Source organism: Microchirus variegatus (assembly GCF_963457635.1).
Source record: "Microchirus variegatus genome assembly, chromosome: 16".
Taxonomy (NCBI): Eukaryota; Metazoa; Chordata; class Actinopteri; order Pleuronectiformes; family Soleidae; genus Microchirus; species Microchirus variegatus.
In genome coordinates, this window is record NC_139817.1 from 9,539,778 (window position 1) to 9,566,032 (window position 26,255).

At 40.6% G+C, this 26,255-nt stretch overlaps 2 protein-coding genes across 2 annotated transcripts in view; both read left to right on the top strand.

Annotated features, from left to right (window-relative positions):
* Positions 1-11,320, top strand: part of bcr (BCR activator of RhoGEF and GTPase) — a gene marked incomplete at its 3' end in the record, with an annotated part of 84,647 nt that extends 73,327 nt beyond the window's left edge. The window contains exons 9-23 of the mRNA XM_083902417.1: positions 1,578-1,699; positions 2,020-2,185; positions 2,297-2,416; positions 2,664-2,739; positions 2,883-2,987; positions 3,314-3,388; positions 4,234-4,331; positions 4,935-5,066; positions 7,570-7,629; positions 7,931-8,040; positions 8,219-8,358; positions 9,262-9,396; positions 9,484-9,589; positions 10,973-11,135; positions 11,231-11,320. Of these exons, the coding sequence (XP_083758543.1) occupies positions 1,578-1,699; positions 2,020-2,185; positions 2,297-2,416; positions 2,664-2,739; positions 2,883-2,987; positions 3,314-3,388; positions 4,234-4,331; positions 4,935-5,066; positions 7,570-7,629; positions 7,931-8,040; positions 8,219-8,358; positions 9,262-9,396; positions 9,484-9,589; positions 10,973-11,135; positions 11,231-11,320 (1,698 nt within the window). The remainder of the gene's footprint in view (positions 1-1,577; positions 1,700-2,019; positions 2,186-2,296; positions 2,417-2,663; positions 2,740-2,882; positions 2,988-3,313; positions 3,389-4,233; positions 4,332-4,934; positions 5,067-7,569; positions 7,630-7,930; positions 8,041-8,218; positions 8,359-9,261; positions 9,397-9,483; positions 9,590-10,972; positions 11,136-11,230) is intronic.
* A 9,245-nt stretch (positions 11,321-20,565) lies between these two features.
* On the top strand, positions 20,566-25,975 carry adora2ab (adenosine A2a receptor b; the record flags this gene model as incomplete). The annotated part of the gene is made up of 4 exons (XM_083902293.1): positions 20,566-20,765; positions 21,893-22,024; positions 23,755-23,858; positions 24,993-25,975. The coding sequence occupies 4 exons, from the start codon at positions 20,566-20,568 to the stop codon at positions 25,973-25,975; spliced, it is 1,419 nt and encodes a 472-aa protein (XP_083758419.1).
* Between the last annotated feature and the right edge of the window lie 280 nt (positions 25,976-26,255).

The following is a 26,255-nucleotide window of genomic DNA, read 5'->3' on the forward strand; positions in this document are numbered from 1 at the left end:
AAAAGGGGCTAATGATGTAACAACACGTTTTAAAAATGTCAAAACTTGACACTGAAGTCTGATCTGTGACTCAGGTGGAGTTGAGATGGAGCTTTGACATATTTTAGCTGTTGAAGCCCAAAGATGGAGGCTGGTGAACACCTTGAGGGGGAAAACCGACGTGCAGACGTGCGGAGTCTGTCTGTCTGTGTTACAGCACCGACTGGATCAGTCGAGAAGAGGAAGGAATTATGTGAACACGTCTTTCACTCGAATTTCATCATCGCCGTCATGTCGGGGCCAGCGCGCCGACTGACAGATGTAGCATCCCGGTTGCTTACGAGCGACAGATGCCAGATACGGAGAAGGCAACTCATCTGGATACGTGTATGACAGATTAGTAATTACACCCCTCGTAGATTTCTATTGCATTCTTATGTCGACTCTCTGTGTTGTGCGTCCACGACGAGACGCTGCAACAACAGATGAGCGCAGAGGAGCTGCTGTGTCACGTGGTTTCTACACAAAGAAGAAGAAGAAAAAACAGCACTATGACAACGATCCCATTGGGAGCATCTCTCTCTCTCTCCTCTCTTCTCCTTCCTCTGACACATTATCTCTCTGCTGTTTTCACCTTCCTCATAAAGGAGGGCAGAAATGAAGTCCTGTGCAGGAACCCAAAAATGTTGCTTATAGTGTAGATTAGTTGAATTAGTTACATTAAAAGTTATTCGTAGAAAACTTTTATGTTTGTTTTTGCTGCTGGGTGAGAAGAAGTCGATGGAGCGTAAAATACTATACAGTATATTATGTGTGCTGTTAATGTTATAGCCTATTATGTGTCCTGTTCCCTCTTTAACGTTTTAATGCTGTTAAGTTAAGTGTGGTTAAACTCATTACTGTCTGTTGTGTCTTTGAATTGAAACGAGTGATGTGAGACGATAGGTTTGACGAATAATGAGTTAACACAGCGTGTAACATTTATATCCGTCCCCCCGGTTATAGAGTTCAAATAAAACCATTTACTCTTCATGTGCTTTGCTGCTCCAAGTCCATTTTAATATGGTCCTGTGTTCTTCTGATTTGGAAAATTACATCACTGCCCCCTTTTGGCCAAGCGTGGCATTACGCATCTGATTACAAAGTCTGACGTCAGTCAGTGCTCAGGGTTCCAAGTGTCATTCTTCTCCTTCTCTCCCCTAATCCCCCCCCCCCCCCCCATTCGTCGCCGTGTGAAATTGACGAACACAAGAAAAGAATCAATGGCGTTTATGAACGTGCCGAAACGTGAAATCATTATGAGCAATAATGTAGTTATTATTTAATTAACATTTATAGGTTGCACTTGATGTTCGTTCATGATAATTAGAGTGGAGTGGATATTCTTCATACTCTCTCCAATCCATTTTTTTTGCCTCAAAATCAGCAGGACTAAAGGTTTTGATTGCGACTTCCATCACAAAGGCTCTGGAGACAAAGTGTCCTCCTCACTCCTCCATATATAGACACGATGGACATATCAGACTATTGTCTTTCATGCCTGTGTGTGTGACTGACCCAGCTGGGTTTTCTGTTGTTTTTTCGTTTTGTCTCCACAGAACAGGCAGCTGCTGAGGGACAGCTTCATGGTGGAGTTGGTGGAAGGAGCCAGGAAGCTGCGACACGTCTTCCTCTTCACCGATCTGCTGCTCTGCGCCAAACTGAAAAAGCAGATCGGAGGGTAAGAGGCGCGACTGGTTTTTTCCCGTGTCTAATTCTGCACTAAGTAAGAAGAAGTAAGATCGTAACGATGATCGTTGCTGTGCAGAGCAGAATGGGGATTTGTGGAACTCTTTGTCAGCAGTAAAGTAATAGAAAATAAACCTAAATAAATGTGATGTTATTTACTGTATTGTCTGTTTAATGCAAGATTCCCCTCAAGGTCATATATTTCCTTGAGTCCAGTTATCAATCCACTCCTCCTTTTCTCCTTTTTGTCTTTCACCTTCTCATTTCTTTTTCTCCTCCTCCTCCTCCTCCTCCTCTTTCTGCTGCCGACAGTAAAAACCAACAGTACGACAGTAAGTGGTACATCCCGCTGGCTGAGCTGAGCTTCCAGGGTCCCGAGGACACGGAACCACTCACCATCCCCCAAGCCCCCGACGAAGAGCTCGACACCATGAAGGTCAAGATCTCACACCTCCGCAGTGAGATCCAGAGAGAGAAGGTTTGTGGGGGGGGGCCACTGAGCCATATTAACCTCTGATGTTTGTTTTGTTTTTTTTCACATGAAAGTACATGCAAAAAAACCAACAGTTTTCCTCTTTGTAATTTTCAGAGAGCAAACAAAGGTTCGAAAGTCATCGACCGTCTCAGGAAGAAGCTTTCTGAACAGGAGTCTCTTCTCCTGCTAACATCTCCAAGTTTGCCCATCCGACTGTACAACAAGAACGGCAAGGTGACCACACTGTCCGTCTTAAACCCTCGGTTTCTTCAGTACTTCTTACTTTTTATGTTTTATGGTATGGTTTTTCCTTTTTCCTTAGGATTCCTTCTTCTTTATCTGTTTTTATCCTAGACTCTTACGTACTTTTTCCTTTATGATATTTTGTTACGATGTGTTAACAATGTGTTAATCTGCCTCCTCCTAGATTACAATTTGATGAAATAACAGCCATTTTTTGTTTTGTTTTTTTACATTTCAGAGTTACAGTTTCCTGATATCGTCAGACTACGAACGTGCAGAATGGAAGGAAATCATCAAAGAACAGCAGAAGAAATGTGAGTGTGCCAGAAGTGATGACCATTTTTTGGGGGGGGGGATTTGGGTGCACTTGAGAACTCGTAAATCCAAGAATCCATTGACGGAGGAACGCGAAACCCACGAAATAACAACAGTCTAAATCAAATGTCTTCATTTTCAGGTTTTAAAGCATCTTCCTTGACCTCCATGGAGCTGCAGATGTTGACCAGCTCCTGTGTCAAACTTCAGACTGTCCACCACATTCCACTTAGCATCAATAAAGAAGGTAAAATCAATCAATTTTATCCTTTATTTTTCCTAGATTACGTTTTAGATAGTGTTTGTTTTCCTGGATTTAATTCCACAGTAACATTATTAAATTCTATATACAGCTCTTGTATTAGTTCTCTGTTGGAAGCCATACATTGTCAGAAATTGCTCTGGGGGGAAAAAAATGATAATAAATATTTGTGGATGAGAAATACAAAGAGATTTAAGCCACATGTCCATGTTGGATTCTGCTCCTAAACAAACAGACATCGGCATGTTTTTCTAATCCCCCTCACTGTAAATTTCTCTCTCTCTCTCTCTGCTCACTGACTGTTTTTCCAGAGGATGAACCCTCCGGTCTCTGTGGGTTCCTGAATGTAATCGTCCACTCCGCCTCCGGCCTCAAACAGAGCTTGAGTGAGTCACTCACCTTCAGCTTTAATGCAAACAACAGAAAATACACAGATCGAGGCAAACCAAATGAGTTCTTGTGAGAGAGAGAGAGTCTTGTTTTGATGTGACCATGGAGCGCTGGAAAATGATGTTGTTTTCCCCGTACAAGTGGATTATATGTAGGAATGTACATTCTTGTGACGCACTGTATGTCTTTAGCTGCTGGTTTGGTTTTCACACGATAACGTAGTGACAGTAGCTGAGCATATTTTTAACCCTGTAACGCCTAAGGCTTCAAATTTCCAGAATAACTTTCGATATCTGGCAGTTATTTACAGTTTACAGTACAGTAAAATGGTGTATTAACAATTTAAAATGAAGAAAAACAAGTTTTATCGAGAAGAACAATGCAGTTGTGCATGAACACCAGATTTTGCCTGTTTTGAACAGTATAAAACATTATGTTTGAGTCTTTTGATAACAAAAGGGTAAAAAACAGACTAAAGAATGGAAACTATGTACAGGCATTTTTCCAACTCTCTCCCCTCTCTGGCGACAAAGAATGCTGATTCTCCGGCTTCCTGCAACAGTGAGAGTGAAATTGCCGTAATAACCACACGTTGGCTTTGATGTGCAACTTCTCAGCTTTCAGAAACCGCACAAACCGTTGCATAATTTCTGATAATGCAGAGTACGCTCGGTGTTAAACGGTTAATTTTATATTAAATAGAATGACTTGCTGATTTGTCTTTAGGAGAAAACATTAAACTTTCAGCTTGTTTGATAATAATAATAATAACAAGCATATTACTACTACTCACAAAGTATTCATGTGTCTGATTTACGTCCAACCCTGTGCTCTCTGCCAGATCTCTACTGCACATTGGAGGTCGATTCCTTTGGCTTCTTCTCAAGTAAAGCCAAGACGCGAGTGTATCGATACACCACTGAGCCCAAATGGAATGAGGTAAGAGACTTACGCTTTTTTTTTTTTTTTTTTTTTAAATCCGCTGTATTCACTCAACTGTTTTTAACTGTACGTGATTTAAAGATGTTTAACGGAACGTGACGTGGGAGCATATGCAGGCCCTGCAAACGCACACAGAAACATGCACGCAATGATGATATGGCTGCATGTGGAGCTCTCAGACACAATGAGACGAAGAAGGGTTCATCTGTAGCACAATACTGGGTTTTTTTTTTTTTTTCTCCCTCCATGGCCCAAAGAGTCATTGCTCAGCAAAGTGGAAATAATATCTGCTAATGAGGAGCTGCTGGTGATGACTCACATCTGTCCAATGCTAAGTGAACCAGCATAGTTTGCGCTTAAGAACAATGTGCGAACCATATGCAGGGAGCTCCCGCACGTAATTACAGGCACTGAGAGTCAGCCGGGCTTTGTGGCGGCATGTATGGATTAAAATATAGGGGGATATTGTTTTCTTCGGGGGGGGTGAACTCTGGGTCTGTCATTATCACCGTCGTTCTTGTTGTTTCTCCCGTCTCTGTCATTTTCTTTCTTTCTTTTTTTTTTTTTTTTTTAATCTGTTGTTGTTTTTCTGTCCTTCAGGAGTTTGAGATTGAGCTGGAGGGCTCGCAGACCCTGAGGCTGCTCTGCTATGAGAAGTGTTACAACAAGACCAAGCCGAACAAAGAGGACGGAGAGAGCGCAGACCGCATCATGGGGAAAGGACAGATACCGGTATAATAACATGACGTCACCCCCCTCCCTCCCTCCCTCCCTCCCTCCATCCCTCCATCCCTCCCTCCATCCCTCCATCCCCATCCTCCTTGTTCAGCAGACACATTACAATTCTTCACTGAAAAGGCAGTTATGTCACTTCTGCTGCCATGGAATCCATATCATGACTATTGGATTGCTGATGCAGATTAATTGCCAGAATATACAGTAAAATGGAGATTGTGGGGAGATTAAATGCTCTTGGAGGTCAAGATATACACACTTAAGCAAGAAATCGGTCATTTTGCTGCCAGGTTTAAAACATTCATCATCATTTCCGGGTCTATAATGGTTATCAAGTGAAAACACATCAATACTGTCAAATGCCATCGACATATACTATAATTAGGTAATATATTCTGGGAAAAAACAACAACATACAAACACAATCCGGCCGTGTGATTGACAGGATGGTTGATTGTAGGTTGATAGCGTGTAATTAGGCAGCCAACATGGCGCCGACCTGCAGGATAATGTCAATTGTCACTCGGCGAGGGAGAAAAAGACGGATACGGCAGCGAGAATCAGCCGGAGTCGACTTTGCTGCAGCCAAAAACATCTTTCTCTCCACTCCCTCCAGACACAGCAGGACGGAGGTGTGCGCTTAAATGTGCGGCTGTGAGTTTCTTTATTTAAAAAAACAACAACATACAAAGCAATCTGAAACGACACTACAACCCAAATGGAAGATTATTATTGCTGTAATATTTTTTTTTTTTTTTTTTTTAAAGTCATCATCCATTGTGTCACACACTCAAATTCTAATAAGCAACGGAGGAGACTACGGTGACATGTTACAGTCTCGTGCTCCACCTAGTGGTTCCTTTTTGTTAGTCCCCGTGACACAGTGCGCTTCAGACGGATGATGTCATGCTGAACAAACCACACAGAGCAAGTGAGAAAGTTGCTCAGCAGCGTTGTCGTAAATCCGAGAAACAAGAAGCGGCCACTCCCTCGCTCGTCTTTCAGCAGACGCTACAGTGGCAGTGAAATCACGCCTTTTTAACAACCAACCACCAAATTGTTACCAGCTCCAATACAACACTTCTTTTGTGTGTTCTTTTGTTCCCCATGTGTATCTAAGGGTGGATGGTAGAGGAGGATATTGATTTTTTTTTTTTTTTTTTTTTTTTTTTAGATTAATTAAATGTCTCTCTCAAATGTCTCCATAGCACATTGCTGTTATCTTTTCTCGTGTTTTCACACAGTGGTGTTGAACTGTCCCTGGCTTCCTTTAAGCCTTCGAGGCTTTACTTTGCTCTCATAGACATGTGGTTTTAGTAGAAAAAACGGTGCATTATTAAACGGCACATAGTTCCCTAAACCTTTGACCACTACAGGCTGAAGAGGATAGAATAATATTTGCTGGGTAACAGCTTTATTTATTATTATTTTATTTTTTTTAATGCGGCTTTGCTGTTTTTAGTGTCTTTGAAGATTCAGTCGTGATAAACGTGATACAGCTTTGCACACAGCCAGATGTTGTGTTAGTATAAGTAAACATACAATAAACTCTATCCTCATGGGGACCAAACAACGTACAAACCTTGTCTTTGTGAGGACAGTTTGACCTTGTAGGGACATTTTTGTCTGGGTTTTTCAGGGTCAAAGATCTGGTTTTAGGGTTAGAGTTAGGCTTTGATAGATGGATCTCACTCATGCGGCAGAATTGTATGTCAAACAGACATGTTTTTTCCCTTTCTTTCCCCTGGCACAGCTCTGTTTTTTGGTGCAGCGTTACAGCGCCACTTACAGTCTCCTCCTATGCACTACAGCGTTTTGAGTTGGATGTAAAAAAGATAATTTACATTTCCTGCTGTTTCCGTGTGGATGTGGCCTGAGCTGTGATGTTTAAGGGTTATGTTCAGTAGATTTGAGTGTTGTTGTTTAGGTACAAGTGTGTTGCTATGATTATTATTCACTCTTGGGTTGAACTGTCTAATTTGCAAGGAGGGTCCTAGCATAGAAAACACAACAACAAACATGAAACATACACATTATATAGAAAATAACAATTAAAAAGGAAGACAACAATTCATTCAACAGACCTAAAACCTATTTATTTACTGATAAACACACACTCTAGGTGGCCTCTAAGTGGTAATTAGCAGATGTTTAGCTCCTTTAAGAATGTATTTGTATACATTTAATATGTTTCTAAAATAAAGTTAAGTAAAGGGAAGGAGATTTAAAGATTAAGACTTAAAAATCTGTGCATGCAGAGGGAAAGGAACAGTGAATATACCGTCACTAAATTTAGAATGTAGACTTCTAAATAATTTGTTTTCCTCGAAGAATCATATAAAAGTTGATAAGATCGAGTATCTGAAACATGTCCGGTGACTTTCTCATGTCTGCATCATTGTATGGATCATATGTTTACAAAGTGTGTTAGTTGAAATGAAATAATAACTTGTAAATAAATCAATAAATTCTACTTTTTCCTTCCCTTCCCTCCTCTCAGCTTGATCCCCAGACTCTTCAAGGCAAAGACTGGCAGAGAACAGTGATTCCCATGAACGGGGTGAGTCCATCACATAAATCAATACATTTATCCTCTCACTGTTGTATCTGATAGTCACCTCAACTGCCTCAAAATGTGTGTATTCCTTTGTATTTGTCAGTACAGCTCCAGTACAGGAGGGTGATTCTTATATTTCCAGGATGCCCTTAAGTCGTTAAATTCTCCCTTATGGTTTTTACATGCGAGGATTTCAGCAGGTTTACAGAAATGCAGCAGATGGATTTTCGGCTTGTGGAGCAGCATCTCACTCTGTAAACTTAATTTAAACCCTCCTTCTTTCTTTTTTTTGTTCCTGCGTCAGATCGAGGTGAAACTCTCGATAAAGTTCACCAGTCGAGAGTTCAGCCTGAAGAGGATGCCCTCGCGGAAACCTATGGGTGTGTTTGGAGTCAAAATCACGACAGTGACCAGGTGAGTGGACGTTTAAGACCAGTTTCCTGTACCTTTAACATCCCCATTCCCCAGTGGTGTTCCTCAGGGCTCCATTTTAGGCCTCCTTTTTTATGCGATCCTATGTCATACAACAAATTGACCTCTGGGAAACTGCTTGTTTATGCGTATAAACAATTGTGTTTTCCTGCTCTCTTAGGCGAGAGCGCTCCAAGGTGCCCTACATTGTCCGCCAGTGCCTAGAGGAAATCGAAAGGAGGGGAATGGAGGAGGTGGGCATCTACCGAGTATCGGGGGTGGCCACTGATATTCAGGCCTTGAAGACTGCCTTTGATACCAGTGAGTCCAGACAACAACTCTTTACTTTATATACACTACGGTTCAAAAGTTTGGGGTCACCTATACAATTTTTTTGTTGTTTTCTATTAAAAGTCACACTTTTATTCATTAAAAGAGTTGCAAAATCAATAGAAAACTATAAAGACATGAGAAATGATTTTTATTCAAAATAATAATTTTGCCCTTCAAACTTTGCTTTCGTCAAAGAACCAGCAAAACTGTTTTCAGCTGTGCTAACATAATTGCACAAGGCGATTAGCAAACACAATGTACCATTAGAACACTGGTTGCTGGATATGGGCCTCTATACACCTATGTACATATTCCATTCAAAACCAAACGTTTGCAGCTAGAATAGTCGTTTACCACATTAACAGTGTATAGAGTGTATTTCTGATTCATTTAATGTTATATTCATTGGAAAAAAAAGTGCTTTCCCTTCAAAAATAATGTCATTTCTAAGTGACCCCAAACTTTTGAAAGGTAGTGTAGTACTGTACTGCGATTTTGGTTACACACATTGTGTGGTTATAATTCCGTAAATGCCATGCATTTCTAGGGATGAAAGCCGAGAAGATACGTTGACCGTCGCCTGCGAGGAAGTCCTTTTTTCTAATCTTTGTGTCCCTGTTGATCAGGTGATCGCGATCACGGCTCTTTGATGAAGTGTTTTCTCTGCAGTGAAATGATTAACAGGACTCATGGACTAACCCATTCATGAACCTTCTGTATATTTGCACTGGGTGTGTGGATGTGTACAGTGTTTTTTTTGTTGTTGTTGTACTTCCTGACGTGTGGTGCACAGTGACAGTTTTGTGGCATGGCAGCTGCCTGTTTGAGTTGGTTTTCCCAGCCTTTTTTTCTTTTTGTCATCACGCAACCGACTTTCTCTTCCTCCTGCAGATAACAAAGACGTGTCGGTGATGATGAGCGAGATGGACGTCAACGCCATCGCTGGGACCTTGAAGCTGTACTTCAGAGAACTGCCCGAGCCTCTTTTCACTGACGACCTCTATCCAAGCTTTACAGGTGGCATCAGTAAGTCACTTGGTTATTGAGTAAAAGATCCTCATTTGTATCATGTAAATAAATATATATATATTTGTTTATTTTTTTGTCTTTCAGCCTTGTCTGATAGTGTCGCCAAAGAGAGCTGTATGTTGAACTTACTGCTGTCACTGCCGGAACCCAACCTGGTCACGTTTCTTTTCCTGTTGGATCACCTGAAGAGGTACTGTGCGGATATCCAAAACAAATAAAACATGGAACACGTCGACACAAACACAGACAGAACCAAATACAACTCACACTCTCAAGATGATAATAATAATAATACATTTTTATTTTTTTTAAAAGCGCCTTTCCGGACACCCAAGGACACTGTACATTATGTAAATCCACACGCTACAGTCATGTAGGAGATGTATTTAAGGGCTAGTCACACATAAACAGTTGAGAAACATGATGAGAAAGTTATAAATAATAAATGTAATGAAGGCTAGGCTGGTAATGATTGGTAGGTGGCGGTAGGTGGCGCCACATGCCAAAAACATTATTTCAAAACATAAACATGATTTGCAGTCTGCAAAAGTTTTTTTTTAATGCGAATATTTTGGCTGTACTGTTGTTGTTGGGGGCAACAACAACAGTACAAGAGTGCTTACCACTGTTGTTGTAGTGGTTAGCACTCTTGCCTTTGCAGCAAGAAGACCCGGGTTCCTGGGTTCGAGCCCCGTTTGGAACAACTTCGGAACAAGGGCCTTTCTGCAAGGAGTTTGCATGTTCTCCCCGTGTGCGCGTGGGTTTTCTCCGGGTTCTTCGGCTTCCTCCCACAGTCCAAAAACATGCGATATGGGGATTAGGTGAATTGGTCACTCTAAATTGACCGTAGGTGTGAGTGTGTGAGTGAATGGTTGTTTGTCTCTATATGTGGCCCTGAGATGGACTGGCGAACTGTCCAGGGTGTACCCCGCCTATCGCCCAATGTCTGCTGAGATAGGCACAGCACCCCCCGTGACCCTCTGGTGGAGGAAAAAGCGGTAGATAATGGATGGATGGATGGATGTTGTTGTTGGTGAGTTCAGTTTGTTATATGAACATTATTCCTGAGTCTCTGTGACATATTAGGAGGATTTTATGGCCAGTTGCTTTAGATTTATTACATAATGCACCTTTAATTAATATCTTAAATTCTTAGGGGGGGTTTTTTTTCAACTGAGTTGATGTTTTCCATTACCTCAGAAGTATCCATGTCAACTCTACTGATTGCTGCTCTTTTGGACCACCATGTTTTTACAGGAGCCCACAATGGACAAACTAATGTATTGTTTAATGTAAAATGTAATTTAATGTAATGTAAAATTGTACACATTGTACGTTAAATCATAATTCCCCTAATCATCCTCGAACAATTCCCTGAAGGCGGGAAAATAATGGCTGCCATAAAAAGAGGTAAAGTACAATTCTTTAAAAAATATGATATGATGAATAAACGGTGCATTGGTTTATAGGAAAACACAGGATTTGAAACAAATAATCTCTAAAACCTGTGTGTTTTTGTTGTCTTCTCTGTTTGTCACTTTATTAACTTTTGTGTCTTCCTCTCTCTCTGCAGGGTGGCGGAGAAGGAAGGCATCAACAAGATGTCTCTCCACAACCTGGCGACGGTGTTCGGCCCGACCCTGCTGAGGCCGTCGGAGAAGGACAGCAAGATCCCAGTGAACCCCACGCAACCCATCAGCATGGGCGACAGCTGGTCCCTGGAAGTCATGGCACAGGTGACGACTCGTAGAGCCCTTTTTCATCATTTTTATGAATCCTTATCTGCATGTTCTTCATCATTTTTTATTTTTTTTTAACTCTACTTGTGCAGGTCCAGGTGCTGCTTTATTTCCTGCAGCTGGAGACCATCCCCACCCCCGACAGTAAACGACAGAGCATCCTCTTCTCCACTGAAGTATAGAGCAGACATTTTAGCTTTAACCTAGTGAAACACGAGATGGACCGTGGCTCAAAGTGAGCCCCCATAGTAGTTTGTTTTTTAATTGACTGATCGGATAAGTGAGGACTTGCCTCTGGTGGTGAGCGCCTGCTCCTTTTGAACACAGGAGGGCGCCATCGGCTCGTCGAAGCTCAGAGGATGTTCCTTTGTGATACTGCTCATGTTAAATATTGACTCCTTGTGGGTACATCTGCCACCTTTCACGTCTTCACCTCTGCAGCTTGTGGACGCTTACAGATCATAAGTCAAGACGCTGAAGATGAAACACAACAAATCGTGTGTTTTTGGCATTAGTCAGAATTGTGTTGTTTTTTTCCGCTTTTTGGACAATCATCAATCACAAAGAAAAATCTGTTTATTCGTCCGTTAAAACATTGCTCCATGTTCTGTGTGTTTTTGTGTCTGACATAATCTCAGTGCATCGCTGCTGCTGCTGCGTCACTTAGAAACGCGTCTACGTTCAAATGTCGACAGCGTAAAAAACAAAAACCCGGGTCGGAGTCGGAGACGAACGTGAAGTACACACTGCAATCTGAATTAGTTTTTCCGTCTTAAGGTAGTTTTTCTGCATACATTTTCCCAGGAATCAATATATTTTCTAACATAGGAATCGTCCGTGTTCATATTGATATCTTGCCAAATTCATATGTTTGTTTGTTTCCAGGGGGAGAAAAAAAGGAAGCAGTTGTATTTACAGTTACAGTATGTACATAATCTTTTTTTTTTGTTTAACAGTATAATCATCGTTGCTATTACTGTAATTTATTTTAGGGCCTGCCTGTCTGAGGCGGTGGGGATTTAATTGTTTGTTTGTTTGTTTGTTTGTTTGTTTGTTTTATGATGTGAACGTTTTGGGGTTCGATTGAAGTAGTAGGTCTTAGCCTTGACTTCAAGTCTTGCAGTGAAACGTGCAGGATTTAGCCTTCTGTTATCTTCTAGAAACTACTCAGCCTGTCAATAACTCTTTTAGGTATTACCATGAAGGTTACCCACACACACACACACACACACACACATATTGTAGTTACATATACCTGAATGCTGCTGCGGAGAAAAAAACAAAACAAAACAAAAAAAAGGCACAAGCTCTTTAACTGTTGGGTGTTCCAGAGACTGCCGCCTGTCTCATGTAGACGTTATGCAAAGTCATAACACACACACACACACACACACACACTAGAAACGCATCGTGTCTGTGTTCGTCTGTGGCTACAGAAGTGCACTCACGCAACGCTAGAACTACTGTAATTTATTCCAATTCAAGTGACCTGAGCACTCAGCGTTCTTATGCCCCCCCGTCCTGGTGCATAATAATGTGTTGGTTTAATGAAGGAAACTTCTTTTGTTTTTGTTTCTTCTTCTTCTCATGCACTCAAACGCCTCTCTCTTATGTTTATGTTTGTTTGTTTGTCCCTTTAACTTTAACTTAACCCTGAAGACGACCAAGTTAGAAAAAAAGAAGAAAGTGTCTCAATATGTAGGTGAAATTAAAAGTTTTAACCTCTGTATTTCTTGATTTAACATGCAGGCCATGTTTTATTTGTTCTCTTTGTTGTTCCGTTTACAAACACGCAGATCCCTAAAGGGCTTTTAAGATATCACAGGAAGGCATGTGTTTTTTTTTCTTTCTTTTACACAAATGTCTTTTTATCAACAAATCAAAAAATATAACCTGATGTCAGCTTGCATTACAACTCGGGGGTCGGTCTGCAGATTTGACCTAAAACACCGTTATTATGTCCTGTTGTTACCGATGTTTTTGCTCTAAATGTCTTTCTACTGCCTCGTTGTCTATGTTTCTTAGGACGTGAGACTGAATTAAAGCCACCATCCGTCCGTTCCTGCTCCACCTTTAACAACAAAACCCTATCGTGCCTGGTCTCTTCGGTCTTTTTGCGTCTGCGAAAAAAAAAGCTCCTGTTGCCTTTGCTGAGGGCAGCCACACACACACACACACACACATACACACTCACACATTTCATTGCTCAAAAGCTAAGACAGGACCTGATAAACTTAAAGGTACAGTGTGTGAAAATTGGGACAGGAGAACCTAGTGTATGTGGCATCAAAACTCAAGACAACAATTCATACAATGTGGTGATTCTACACTTACAAAAGTCTACGTTTATCTTCAGTTTCTGCTGAAAATGAGAAAAATTAAGTGCAAAATTAATACAATTGGCCTTTTGTACATGGAGTTTGCATGTTCTCCCCCTGTGTGTGTGTGTGTGTGTGTGTGTGTGTGTTTGGGTTTTCTCCAGGTTCCACAGTTTCCTCCTACAGTTGAAAATCATGCAGATTTGGGGATTAGGTAAATTGGACACTCTAAACCATTGGTTCTCAAAGTGCGGCCCGGGGGCCAATGGCAGCCCCGCAGAAACATTTCTGGCGGCCCGCAGTGAATTACAGTCGATAGTTTTAATCCAGGAGCTACTAAGCTTGTTAAATGTTTATTGGACATTACTGGATACAGACCAATAAGTGTAAACTGTAGTAAACTGGTCATTAAAATTATTACAAATGGGATTTCTTTGTTTTTTTTTCCTTTGGCGGCCCTCAATCCAACGTTGGGTTCCTAAATTGGCCCTCAGGTATCAAAACTTTGAGAACCCCTGCTCTAAACTGAACTTACGGTAGGCATGAATGTGACAGCGGATGTGTTTTTTTTTTGTCTCTCTGTCTTTCTCTGACCTCGCCTTTCAGCTGGGATTGGCACCGGCGACCCCTCATGTGGAGGATTTTGCATGTTCTCCCCGTGTCTCCCCCCGATTTCCTCCTGAGGTCCAAAAACATGCATATTTAGGCCAATTTGACACTCTTGTTTGTCCCTCTTTGACCCTCATGTGGACAAAGCAATAGAAGATGAATGACTTTTACACACTGTACCTTTTTAGCATGGTCTTAGCATGGTCCACTCTATGTCTAGCTGTGTTTGAGTCGTCGAGTCTTAAACGGGGGGGGCAAAAACAGACGAAATCTCTTTCTTTCTCGCTCTTTTTCACCTCCTTCGATGCCTTTTTATTTTTTTATTTATTAACGCCTTTAACCTAGTGTGGTACGAGAGGGTCTACTGGATCTATTTATTGGTGACGTGACGTCATCCTAATCGAAATGAACGTGCGATAAATTGTCTTCGTATGGGGGGAGGGGGTGGGGGGCTAAATGTGGCTAAATGTTTCGTGTCTCCTGTTTCCAACATGCTGTTAAAGTTTCAAGATGTTTAACCACTGTGTACAGCTCCAACCGTCAGCTCGCCTCTGTGTCGCGCAACAGACTGGCCGCACTGTGACTGTTTTAGGGATCCGGGTGCAAAATCCCCATCACTTCAAAATGTAGATTCTGCAGAGTTCACATACTCTTAAACTTCTCCATGTGAAGAGTTGTATGATATGTATGATACTAGAGATTTGGTTTGCCCCGTTAAATTCACCGTTGACGTGTGATCGTTAGAGATCGGGTCAAGCCGGTGCACGAAAGACAAAATAGTCGGTATATGTTAGAGGAAGAGGAGGAGGAGGAAGAAGGAAAATAATTATTGCTCTGAACGTTTGTTGTCGATCGTCAGTGTAACTGCATGTAACGTCCATAACACACAGCTCCTCTCATCACTTAGTTCTGCACATGGAAAATGCAACAACAACAACAACGACAACAAAAGGGTTTTCTGTGCAATAGCCTGGAAATAATGGAACATATTGCTCTATATGAACGTTTGCGTTTACTGTGCGTCACTTCATTTTCATAGCAGACCCTCTACTGCCAGGAGGAGGAGACTTTGCCCGAAACAACCACAAAAAAAAACATTTGACCTTTTTACCTTCCTCGGAATTTTTTGACTCTCGTTCCTGTTGAATATTCAATGTTCTGCTTGTAGAACTGTAAAAAGGAATACTGTATTCTGAAAGCAAACATGTTTGGGAGGGCGTTTACAGCCGATGTTTGTACACAAAAATGTTAAATAAAATCTCCTGTATCTACATAGAATGGCACGTGTCATCCTTTTGTGTCATTTCAGATGGTAAATGAGCAACGTTGCCATTTGACACCGTGCGTAATTGTAACTTGGAGATTTTAATGCATGAAGATAAATAAAATTACAATTTTAAGTTGATATCAAGTCAGCTTTTAAGTTTTTACTTTCAATATTTTGATATTTAAAGGTGCATTATGTAATAAATCTAAAGCAACTGGCCATAAAATCCTCCTAATATGTGACTCAGGAATAATGTTCATATAACAAACTGAACTCACCAACAACAACAGCACAGCCAAAATATTTGCATTAAAAAAAAGATATTTTTGCAGACTGCAAATTATGTTTCTGTTTTGAAATCATGTTTTGGCATGTGGCGCCACCTAACGCCGTCTACCATCATTGCAGTCAGTAGAGTCTCAGCTGCCGAGCAACCATGGGTTGCCAGTTACGTCAGAAAACGAAACCTAAAAGACCTCGGTGTTTTGAATTTGAATGCAGTAACTGTTTTTGGCCACATTCTTACATATGGCACCTTTAAATATGAAATACACAAATGTATAGTCATAAAAGTGAGAGATTTCACCTTTGTTTGGCTATAATCTGTTTCTGTAAATAACTGTAATTTGATGTTCTAATCAAGAAATAACCATGTGTTGTTTTTTTTTTGTAAAACATTACATTTGAACATTCATAGATAACAATAATCATTCATTTTTAGCATTAAAAATAACATTTCGGTGAAAGAGCTTCTACATACTGGTGTTTTAACCATTCCAGACACATAAAAAAAGTGATGTTTATAATTAACAATGCTGTTCATTAAGGGCAGCTGTGGCTTTGAACAGTGGTCTAATACCCTTGTTGAGCACTATATGTTATAAATATTTAATATCCCTAAAAGTAAGCAGTATATATTCCCCCAACGTTCCCCATTCAAAGACATTTCCTGTACAGTAAACTTTCCCCTCATGTTTTTTTAATAAAGTGAAGCATGCAGCACTGACTACAGTGACTCAGAGATTAAGAGTATATGAAGCTGTGATGACTGACGTGATACAGACGTCTATAAGTAGTGAAGACTTAGTTATGAGCTGTAACCTCAGACGTTTCGCCTCCTAATTCTCAACTTTTTAAAAAAAAATGTAAATAAGGAAAAGTATGTAGAGCCTTTTGTTCAAACAGTTTGAACTTCATTCATTGTTAACCCGATACTAAAGCTGGCTGTGGGTTTCAATTTCATTCTCATCACGGTATAAACTTCTCCATGTATCACATATGACATCATATTCTCTTGTACCGTTAATCTCTATTAACCCTTTAAGGTACGCACCAAGAAAAAAAAGCAAAGGAAAAATGATTTCTTTGCATTTTATTATTGTATTTTATTTACTTATGATAACAACAACAACAATCAACATATGTGTATATATATATCTATATATATATATAGATATATATATATTTATTTATTTTTATTTTTTTTAATTAGACCCTAAACTATTTCAGATACAGGCCTCTACCAAACGGTTGACGTCTGTTCATAATAAACCTGGTTTGCATAATTCATTAAGTGTTGTTGGATTTTTCAATGAGATATAGTGACTTAAAGTGTGGTCGACCAAATGGATGAGTCGTGCCTTAAAGGGTTAATTACTTTAATCAAATAGAATAGTCCATTTTCCTGGAGATTGGCAATTTGTTGATTGGTTTGTCTCATTTTTCCCCCCTTGACATTCATTCACAGTCATATAAAATACACATATATGAGTGCATTTATATATTAGGGATAATGTGAGATACATACTCGTACTGTTATTATTATTAATGCATCATTTGAATTTTACGAATTACTGCTTCTTCTTTGAGCCTAACATATGCAAGGAGTTATTTGACGGTAGTTTATTTACTCCCCAAACCTAACTCGCCATGACAACAACAGTGTTTTTGCTATTTATATTAATTTTTCAGAATAAAAACCCTGAACATGATATGAAATTTTTAATAGTATTTTTGTCAGTATAAGCAGATTTGTTAAATCATCTGCCGGGACCAGATACTGATGCTATAGCGGGCCAGTTTTGGCCCACGAGCCACCAGTTGCTGATTTACAGTACTATATTCATTACTTCATGACTTCCACTTGACTTCCATGCAGTGTGATAATGTGAAACAGTTGTATTCAAAATTGCTGCTATGTTCTGGGTGAATTTATCTCCTAGACCTGTATCATGTTTCTCCTTTATTATATGATCTCACCAAGTGGGAGCATATGTGTCCTTTAATTCCTTTAAGGTCATGGTTAAATTAAGTTTTCCTGGAAATGTTTAAAAACCTGATGAAGCTGCACAGAAATCGAAAGATAAGAGGATTTATTTATTTATTGTTTTTTTTATTTATTTATTTATTTTATTTTTTTAACTTTTATGACCCATGATGTTTGGATGTAGTAGATAGAATGTGATGCGTCACGGGCACATTTCAGGTTTCTTTTCGTTCGCATTAAAGCTCACACGGTGGTCATCGGTTCCATTCATACGTCACTGTTTACGAGAAGTGAAAAGCCACACACACACACACACACACACCACACACACTATTGACACATAGAGAGAGAGAGAGAGAGAAAAAAAAAAGAGAGAGAGAGGCGGTGAGTTGTGCGTTTTTCTCGTGCGCGCCTTGAAACTTAACGGATCACGTGCAGCATTCGATGCCTCGTTCGAACATTTACATGTTCTCTATTTTTCTTTTTCTTTTTCATTCACATTAAAGACGGACTGGAAGCGGATTTAATCATTTGAACGAACTCTGTTTGTGTGGAGAGACTTCTTTTTTTCTTCTTTTTTGTTTTTGTTTTACTCCATCAATAAGGTGAGACATATTTTAAGGTTTGGATCAGTTTATAATGTGAGTTATATCCAGTTAAATGTGTTAAAATGATTATTTCTGCTCTGGCTTCTCTCACACACACGCACACGCACACACAGCTGCTTCTGCCAGTGATAATAATACTTTTCTTTGACGTTTTCTTCACGCTGTGCTGGTTCATTGATTGACATGGTCATGAACAGAACACCTTCTACAGGATGTTTGTTTTCTTATCACTTCCTCCAAGGCCTCTTTGCTCACACTCTATATCACTATTAATGGAGAGCAGGGTTTTAAAAATGGAAAAAAAAGAGGAGAAGAAGCTGTCACACACACACACACCATCATAACCTTTAAAACATGGGTTGTGTTTATTTCATTATTTTTTATCCTTGTGCTGGTGCTGCAGAAAGCTGCTTTTTTCTTTTTTTTCTCGGGGGTTTTAAAGAGAAAAAAGAAAGAAGCTGAACTACTTTGTGTTGCAGCTTTCCAAAACCAGCAGGATAAACCCATGGGTTTTACATTCCTGCAGGCTGATGTGTGAAGGTTCCAGTAAAACAATGGGAGAAAAGAAGTGGGGATTTTGGTCCAATGTGCAGTCGAAGCAACAGGCTTAAGCCAAATGAAAAAGAGGCAGGTTTGAACAGTGTGTTCGAACTCTCGTGGATTTGCCGCTGCTCATTCCACCTGTTTTTGGACAAAAAGGGAAATAGAAAAAGGTTTATTTCACCTTTAAATCATTTCAAAATGCCCAATTGCTTGATGAATACACTGGTCAATGCTTAATTGACTTGACTTGAGCCCAAGCAGCAGTTTGAACCGTGTTTTATTATTTTTCTTCCTCAATTTAATTTCTATATGATGTTGTGCAAAGACTTTGTTCAGTAGTGATCTGGAAGGCTTGTACTATTTGCATATTTTGAATAAACAGTTCAAACAAGAGCATCTTTGTGAGGATTAATAATCCCTGACTAGTACATGAAGGCGTGCCAATCTGCCTGATAACTCCTGTGTTAAATGTTTATGCCTTTATGACTTCAATCCATGGTCACATATCAGAAAAAACATAAGATCCAATTGTCATGATTGTCTCTGGGTTATACATGTCTGCTTTAATCCTAATTTGTCAAACATTACTTACAATAATAATGGTATTTGAAGATATTTTCTTTAATATCATTGTAGTAATATGTCTTTGCCTTGTGTTTCATTGTAAATGTTTGATTTATATTCCGTTGTGAAATCTCCTTCTGTCGTCGAGAACCCTACGCCAGGTCATAAATGTCATGACTCATAAAAAAAAAAAAAAAGCAGATGGCATATCCCATAATTGGATGAAAACAACATTAAAATCTATTGATATTGAGTTTTTTTTTTTTTATCATGACGACAAGAGAAAAATACATGAAATATGAAAGATTACAGCCTGAAAAAATGGATGATTCCATCTAGACAAGAAAGTGAATCAGCATGAGTCGATGATGTGGAAACACATCTGTGTGCGTGTGTGTGTGTGTCCATCCTCCCTTAACCTGTTACACACTAACTTGACCTACATTTCATTCAGACCCCTTGCCTCAGTGAAGGGTTATCTCAGGTTGTAATGACCACACTCTAATCAGCTCACAATTCAAAAAACCAGAGGAAGAAAGCTGTTATAGGTATAGTTGAAACCGTATGCGGTGCCGCATGCACAATGGCCTTCAAATTTATAGGTGTAGGCCTTGTTCTGTGGCGATTATCAGTGATTTTGGGTAAAGTGTGAGCGTCAGTGGCGGGAAAGATTAGTGTGTGGGAGGGTTTTCGGGAAACGTCCCCTAAAAGAAAAGCTTCATTGTTGGATTGTCTACTTTGGCCCTGTGTGGAAAATAAACTGTCCCCCTGTCTTCTGGAGATAAATGGCTTTTCTGACCTGTATATGTGTGTGTGTGTGTGTGTGTGTGTATGTGTGTGTTTGTTCAGGCTCTACCACTGAGAACATGTTCTCTCTGTCTCTCTCTCTCCAGACCTCTGCTTGGTTTTGGTCGCCTTTCTTGACGGTCTGCTGCCGCCGCCTGCAACAAAGTTCACAAAGCCTAACGCAGCTGAGAGATTAAGAGGAAGGTGGACAGATGCAGCAGATGCAGCAGCAGCAGCAGCAGCTGCTGTGTGTTACAGTAAAAGTGTACGAGCGAAATCAGTAACAGCACAGGCGTGAGGTTTGTGGTGGGAACTTCCTTTCTCGACTGTCCCACCGGTGACACAATCGCTCCTCCTCCCCCGAAGCGGCGGTTTGGCAAGCAGGTATTTTGTCTGAAAACACGTCGGGCCGCCAAAGTGTGTGGGATGACAACGCAACGAAAACAAAACAGAGGAAAAAATAACCATGCTGAAGAATGACCAGCTGGTCTATATCGGCCTGGAGCTGGCGATCGCCTGCCTGGCTGTGGCGGGAAACGTCCTGGTCTGCTGGTCCGTGTGCCTCAACTCCAACCTGCAGAGCATCACCAACTTCTTTGTGGTGTCGCTGGCGGTCGCTGATATCGCCGTGGGGCTGCTGGCAATTCCCTTAGCCATCGCTGTCAGGTATCAGTGCAAGGGCTATTTCATTATTACACCTTTAATTGTTGTTTTTACAGCACTCAAACTCAGTGTAATCCTACATTGAAGCAGTGTTGTAATCAGAGGTGGTGCTGAAATATTCTACTCAAGTCAAAAGTACCATTATTTTTTGATCAAATTTGACTTACGTACAATTAAAAGTACTGCTCTTAAAATGTACTCAAGTTAAAGTAAAAAATTGAGTTTGTTACTTTTTTAACAAGTTTGATGTTTTTTTTTAAATGTAGTACACAAAAAACCTACTCAATTACAATAACGTGGGTAAATATACTTTGTTACTTTCCACCTCCGGTTCTAATGTAACAATATAATGTAATGCTTTGTTACTGCACTTGAGTACAACATTCACGTATCTGTACTTTACTTTGTTATTCATATTTCCAGCAACTTTTACTTTTACTATCTTTGTTACTCGTTACTACCAAATAAAATCAAGAAGATATGGGGTTAAGTGTCTTGCTCAAGGACACACATATAGACTAGCAGAGCCAGGAATTTAACCCACAACCTTCCAGTTGAAAGGTTGACAACTCGCCCTACCACTGAGCTACGGTTGCTAAATCCTAACTCCTCGCTTTTTTTACTTCTAAAAATTATGTTTTATATCAGAAAATTACATTTGATACTTAAGTACAGATATACTTTAAGACTTATAGACTTTAAGTAATATTATAAAAAAGTGACTTCAACTTCTACTAAAGTCATTTTCTGGTAAGATACTTGTACTTTTACCCAAGTATCCCCTTATAATACTGGTTTTAGGTACTAAAATGTTAGGTAATTACGACTGACTCTGCGTCTGATGTGGTTCTTGTATTATTTATGTCCATCCTACATCAGTGTTTCCTAATCCTGGTCCTCAGAGACCCACTGCCCTGCATGTTTTAGATGTTGCCCTGCTCCAACACGCCTGATTCAAATCCGTAGGTCGTTATCAGGCTTTTGCAGAACTTGGATACGATCTTACATTTCAATCAGTTGCGTAAGAGAAGGGAAACATCGAAAACATGCAGGGCAGTGGGTCTCTGAGGACCAGGATTAGGAAACACACTATATCCTCCTTCTAAATATGTAATGTCTTCTTCCATCAGCACTGGCTTCTGCGCCAGCTTCTACGGATGCCTGTTCATCGCCTGCTTCGTCCTTGTGCTCACCCAGAGCTCCATCTTCAGCCTGCTGGCCATCGCCGTGGACCGCTACATCGCTATCAAGAACCCGCTCAGGTGAGGAGAAAAGTTTTAGGAGTCTCTTCACTGCACACACTCATTTTTTTCTTCCTCTCTGGTTGAGACATTTTTGAGATGTGCAGCAGGGCTTTTTGTTTGTTTTATTTCATCCAGAGAGCAGCTTTCTGCCTTACAGGTCATCGACATCACACATTTAAAATGAGAGGCATTTAAAACACGTCTGCTCTGGTGAAGAAAATCACAATTAATTACATAGAGGTCTCATTTAATTAGGACTAATCTGGTCACCTGTGGGCAGACGGAGATATATGTGACTCCACAGGCCTTATTGAGTTACTGCTTGTGTGTCATTGTCCTTGATTCAAATGCCATTTCTTCACGACAAAGCTTACAACAAAGTTCCCTGTTTGCTCTTTGTGCAACAGGCGTTTTTGCGAGCGCCAAAAAGAACAAAAACACTGCTCTTTAGTCACAGCTACATTTCTCCCATCATGAGAGGATATTTCAATGTTTAAGCCACAGCAGGTGACACATTTGCATAGGCAGTTGTATAACAGCGCGTTAGGGTGAGTTGTCAAACACACCGGAGTTACATCCCTGGCACTGACACACCATAAAACAAATCATTAGAATTTTATTTAGAGCTTATTATAGACTATCGGTCAGCACCCTGCCCATGAAAGGTACCAGTCATTTGCATTAAAAGCTGTCACACACAATGAATACCCATTGTCTTGCTTCATAATCATTTGCTATTTTCATTCAGCTGCAACTCGTGCAGAGGTGGAGCGGAGTTTCTTACGAATACATTCAAAATGAAGTCAGATCCTGCTGTTTATAAAGAAAAGTGTTAATCCTAAAATCATAGATAGAAACTTTATTGATCCCATAGGGGAAATTAGAATCTATCAAAATTACAAAAAGGGAAAAAGATGAATTAAGATCTAATGTAATGTTAGAATGTCATGTGTAATGTAAGAAGTGTGAAGGTTATTGACTTTGTTGCAGTTGCAGAAGGATTTCACAGAAGGTCTTTTCACTGAATGATATATTTAAAATATGAAGTTCGTAACTTTTGAATATAAACAAACGTCTGTTACATTCAAACCATTGTTCCAGTAAAAGCATTGCTGGACAGAGCCATTGTCAAATGATTGTTATTATTATTATTCTTCTTGTATAAAGTACCTAAAAGGGATACCTGAGTAAAAGTAGAAGTATCTTACCAGAAAATGACTGGAGTATAAGTTGAAGTCACTTCTTTATAATATTACTTAAGTAAAAGTCTTAAAGAGTATGACATTTCACAGCTCAGTGGTACGGCAAGTTGTCTTTCAACTGGAAGGTTGTGGGTTAAATTTCTGGCTCTGCTCGTCTATATGTGTCCTTGAGCAAGACACTATACTGTAAAGCAGCTCATCAATACCAGAAAAGTACAGACTCTTCTTCTTCTTCTGATTTTATTTGGCAGTAACGAGTAACAAAGATAGAGGAAATGTAGTGGAGTCAAAGTAAAAGTTGCTAGAAATATAAATAAATAAGTAAAATACAGATACAACACTGATTATTATTAATATTATTATTATACACCAAGCAGAAAGTCTTTCTTTGCTCCATTGAATTATCAACGCAGTCGAGTTTGAATGTGCAGCCATTTTCTCCACATTCAAATCCCCAAATATTGACTTTGCCGCACATACTATGACAATGAGATTAGATAAAGCAGCAGGTCATTGTGTATTAACGCGCTCTCTTCAACCTCTCAGGTACAGCGGCGTGGTGACGGGGCAGAGGGCGAAGGGCGTCATCACTCTGTGCTGGGTCCTCTCCATGGTCATCGGCCTGACTCCGATGCTGGGCTGGAACACAGGTGGGAGATTCAGTTCAAGGCAAATGTAAATGTTTGCTTTCACTGGCCGGCTAAGTGCTCTTAGCCTAGGACTGTAGAAAAACATACCGGTGACCTCTGCTACATTTTCCATGGGTGTACATGGCCTGTACCTTTTTACTGTCATTTAAAGGCAGACGATGTCAACTTTGAAAGATGGGAATCTGTAAGCAAAAGTCAAGAGATACTCAGAGGAGACGCATTTTCCACATTGCCCATTAGAGAAATCCATTTAAAAAAAGAGCGCACATGCAATGTGAGGGTAAAATATGCATGACCATGAAATGGTTTTATGGTTTCATTTTACTTAAAGCGGAACTAGACCGGAAGTTCCAATTAACGCTGTTTTTTAGTGTGTATCTGCGCCATTACCTTGTTTATGAAGCCCTGAAGTTTCGAAACAAACAGTTCAGCCACTGCTGAGAACGCTGTGTTTTATTGTAATCTCGGGCTCAGCGAGATCTCTGAAAATCCCGTTATAGTTACGTTAACAGCGGTTCTCCGGAACAGCCGATTGTCTTGCTCCGGGCACTAGTTCGGGCACATCCGGTTGCGTACATTAAACCGCAGAAGAAGAAGAACGTCCGTTGTGGAGGTGTTTCACGAGCGACAGTGTCTTCTGACTCTGGGTCTGACTCCGGGTCAAACTCATAAAAGGGACTGCGGTGCAGAGTCGTGAAGAAGCTATTTTTAAACACTGTAAAACAATGTTTTGATAATGAGGAGCAGTGCATCCACCGTTCCAGAAGGGGGAGCTGCGATTCTGAGAGCGGGTGTGCCGAATGTCACTTCCGGGGTACTGGCCAATCACAACACAGTCTGTCTTCTCAGGCGAGATTTATGTCTGAAATAGTGCTTCAAAAAGGACAGATTTCTATTGGCTCTAACCCTAACCCTTTTGACCATAAAAACAAGTTAATATATGTAAGTAGACCTCCATAACTAACATATATGTGCAACAGGACCACTCTATGTGACCTTTAACTTAGTCCTGATTTCTGTAAACAAAAGTTTTTATGCACTCACTTTACAATGTGCTTTACAAATGAAAATAAACTGAGAAAATGTCTTTTAAAGTTTAAAATAAAAAAATCACCATATCAACCCTCTGTGCAGGTTGGAAGGCCTCAAACTCCAGCAGCAGCAGCAGCAGCTGCCCTCAAGGTATGACCGAGTGTCTCTTTGAAGGAGTGGTCACCCTGGAGTACATGATCTATTTCAACTTCTTTGGCTGCGTGCTTGTACCTCTGGTGGTCATGCTGGTCATCTATGCCCATATCTTCATGGCTGCGCGGCACCAGCTCCGACTGATGGGGCTCAAAGTCGCACAAGCCCCCACGCCGGGAGAAACGACCCTGTCCTCCGGCTCGTCTCGTTCGACCCTGCAGAAGGAAGTGCACGCTGCCAAATCGCTGGCCATCATCGTGGGCTTGTTTGCCTTTTGTTGGCTCCCGCTGCACATCATCAACTGCTTCAACCACCTGTGTCGGGACTGTACCCGCCCACATATCTGGGTAATGAACATCGCCATCATCCTGTCGCACGCCAACTCCGTCGTGAATCCCTTCATCTACGCCTACCGCATCCGGGAGTTCAGACTGACATTCCGCAGGATCCTGTACCAGCAAATTCTGCGACAGAGGGATGTGAGCAGGTCCGGCTTCGGGAATCGTGACAGCAGAGGCGTCGGGAGCAGCCGCAGCAGCATCATTGGAACCTCGTCCTCTTCCCGTACCAGTAGAGAGCGCTTGTCATGTGGCACAATCAACAACAGTTTCATTCTGGGCCCTGGTTCAAACGAAACGCCGCCAAAAGAGATACAGGAAGCGTCTTCCCTGTGGACAATAAAGTTAGACTCGGATAGAGACAGCTACAGAAACAACGGTCACAAAATAGAAGGAGACAACCTCGCGGCGGCAGCATCGCTGCCGTGCATCTCTGTGTTTTCTGTGCAGGAGGAGACAGAGTCAGCCTCCGAGTCAGCAGATGCAGTGGAGCTTAAGGACAGTCAGAGCTGCATTACTTTCATGAATGCTCATGCATTCTTCCCAAAACAGACTGATGGCTGCCCTGCAGAAGGTCTTACAGAGGTCTCATGATACTTGTAATACATGTATATCCAAATAAAAGAACACAGAGAAGGACAAATGAGGCCTCAGTTCTGACAAAAATCATATGTTTGAAGCTAAGTCCATCCAAATGTGCATAAAATACTTTTAACTGTATATATCTTGTTATGTGTTTATAAAACTATATAAAATATAATGTTATATGTAATTTGTGGGAATGGCTGTGTTTTCTCAAACTGCGTGGAAGCTACAGAACACCTGATTTGTGAGATTGATAACTGCCAGGCAACATGTGTCTGTTACTGCTTCA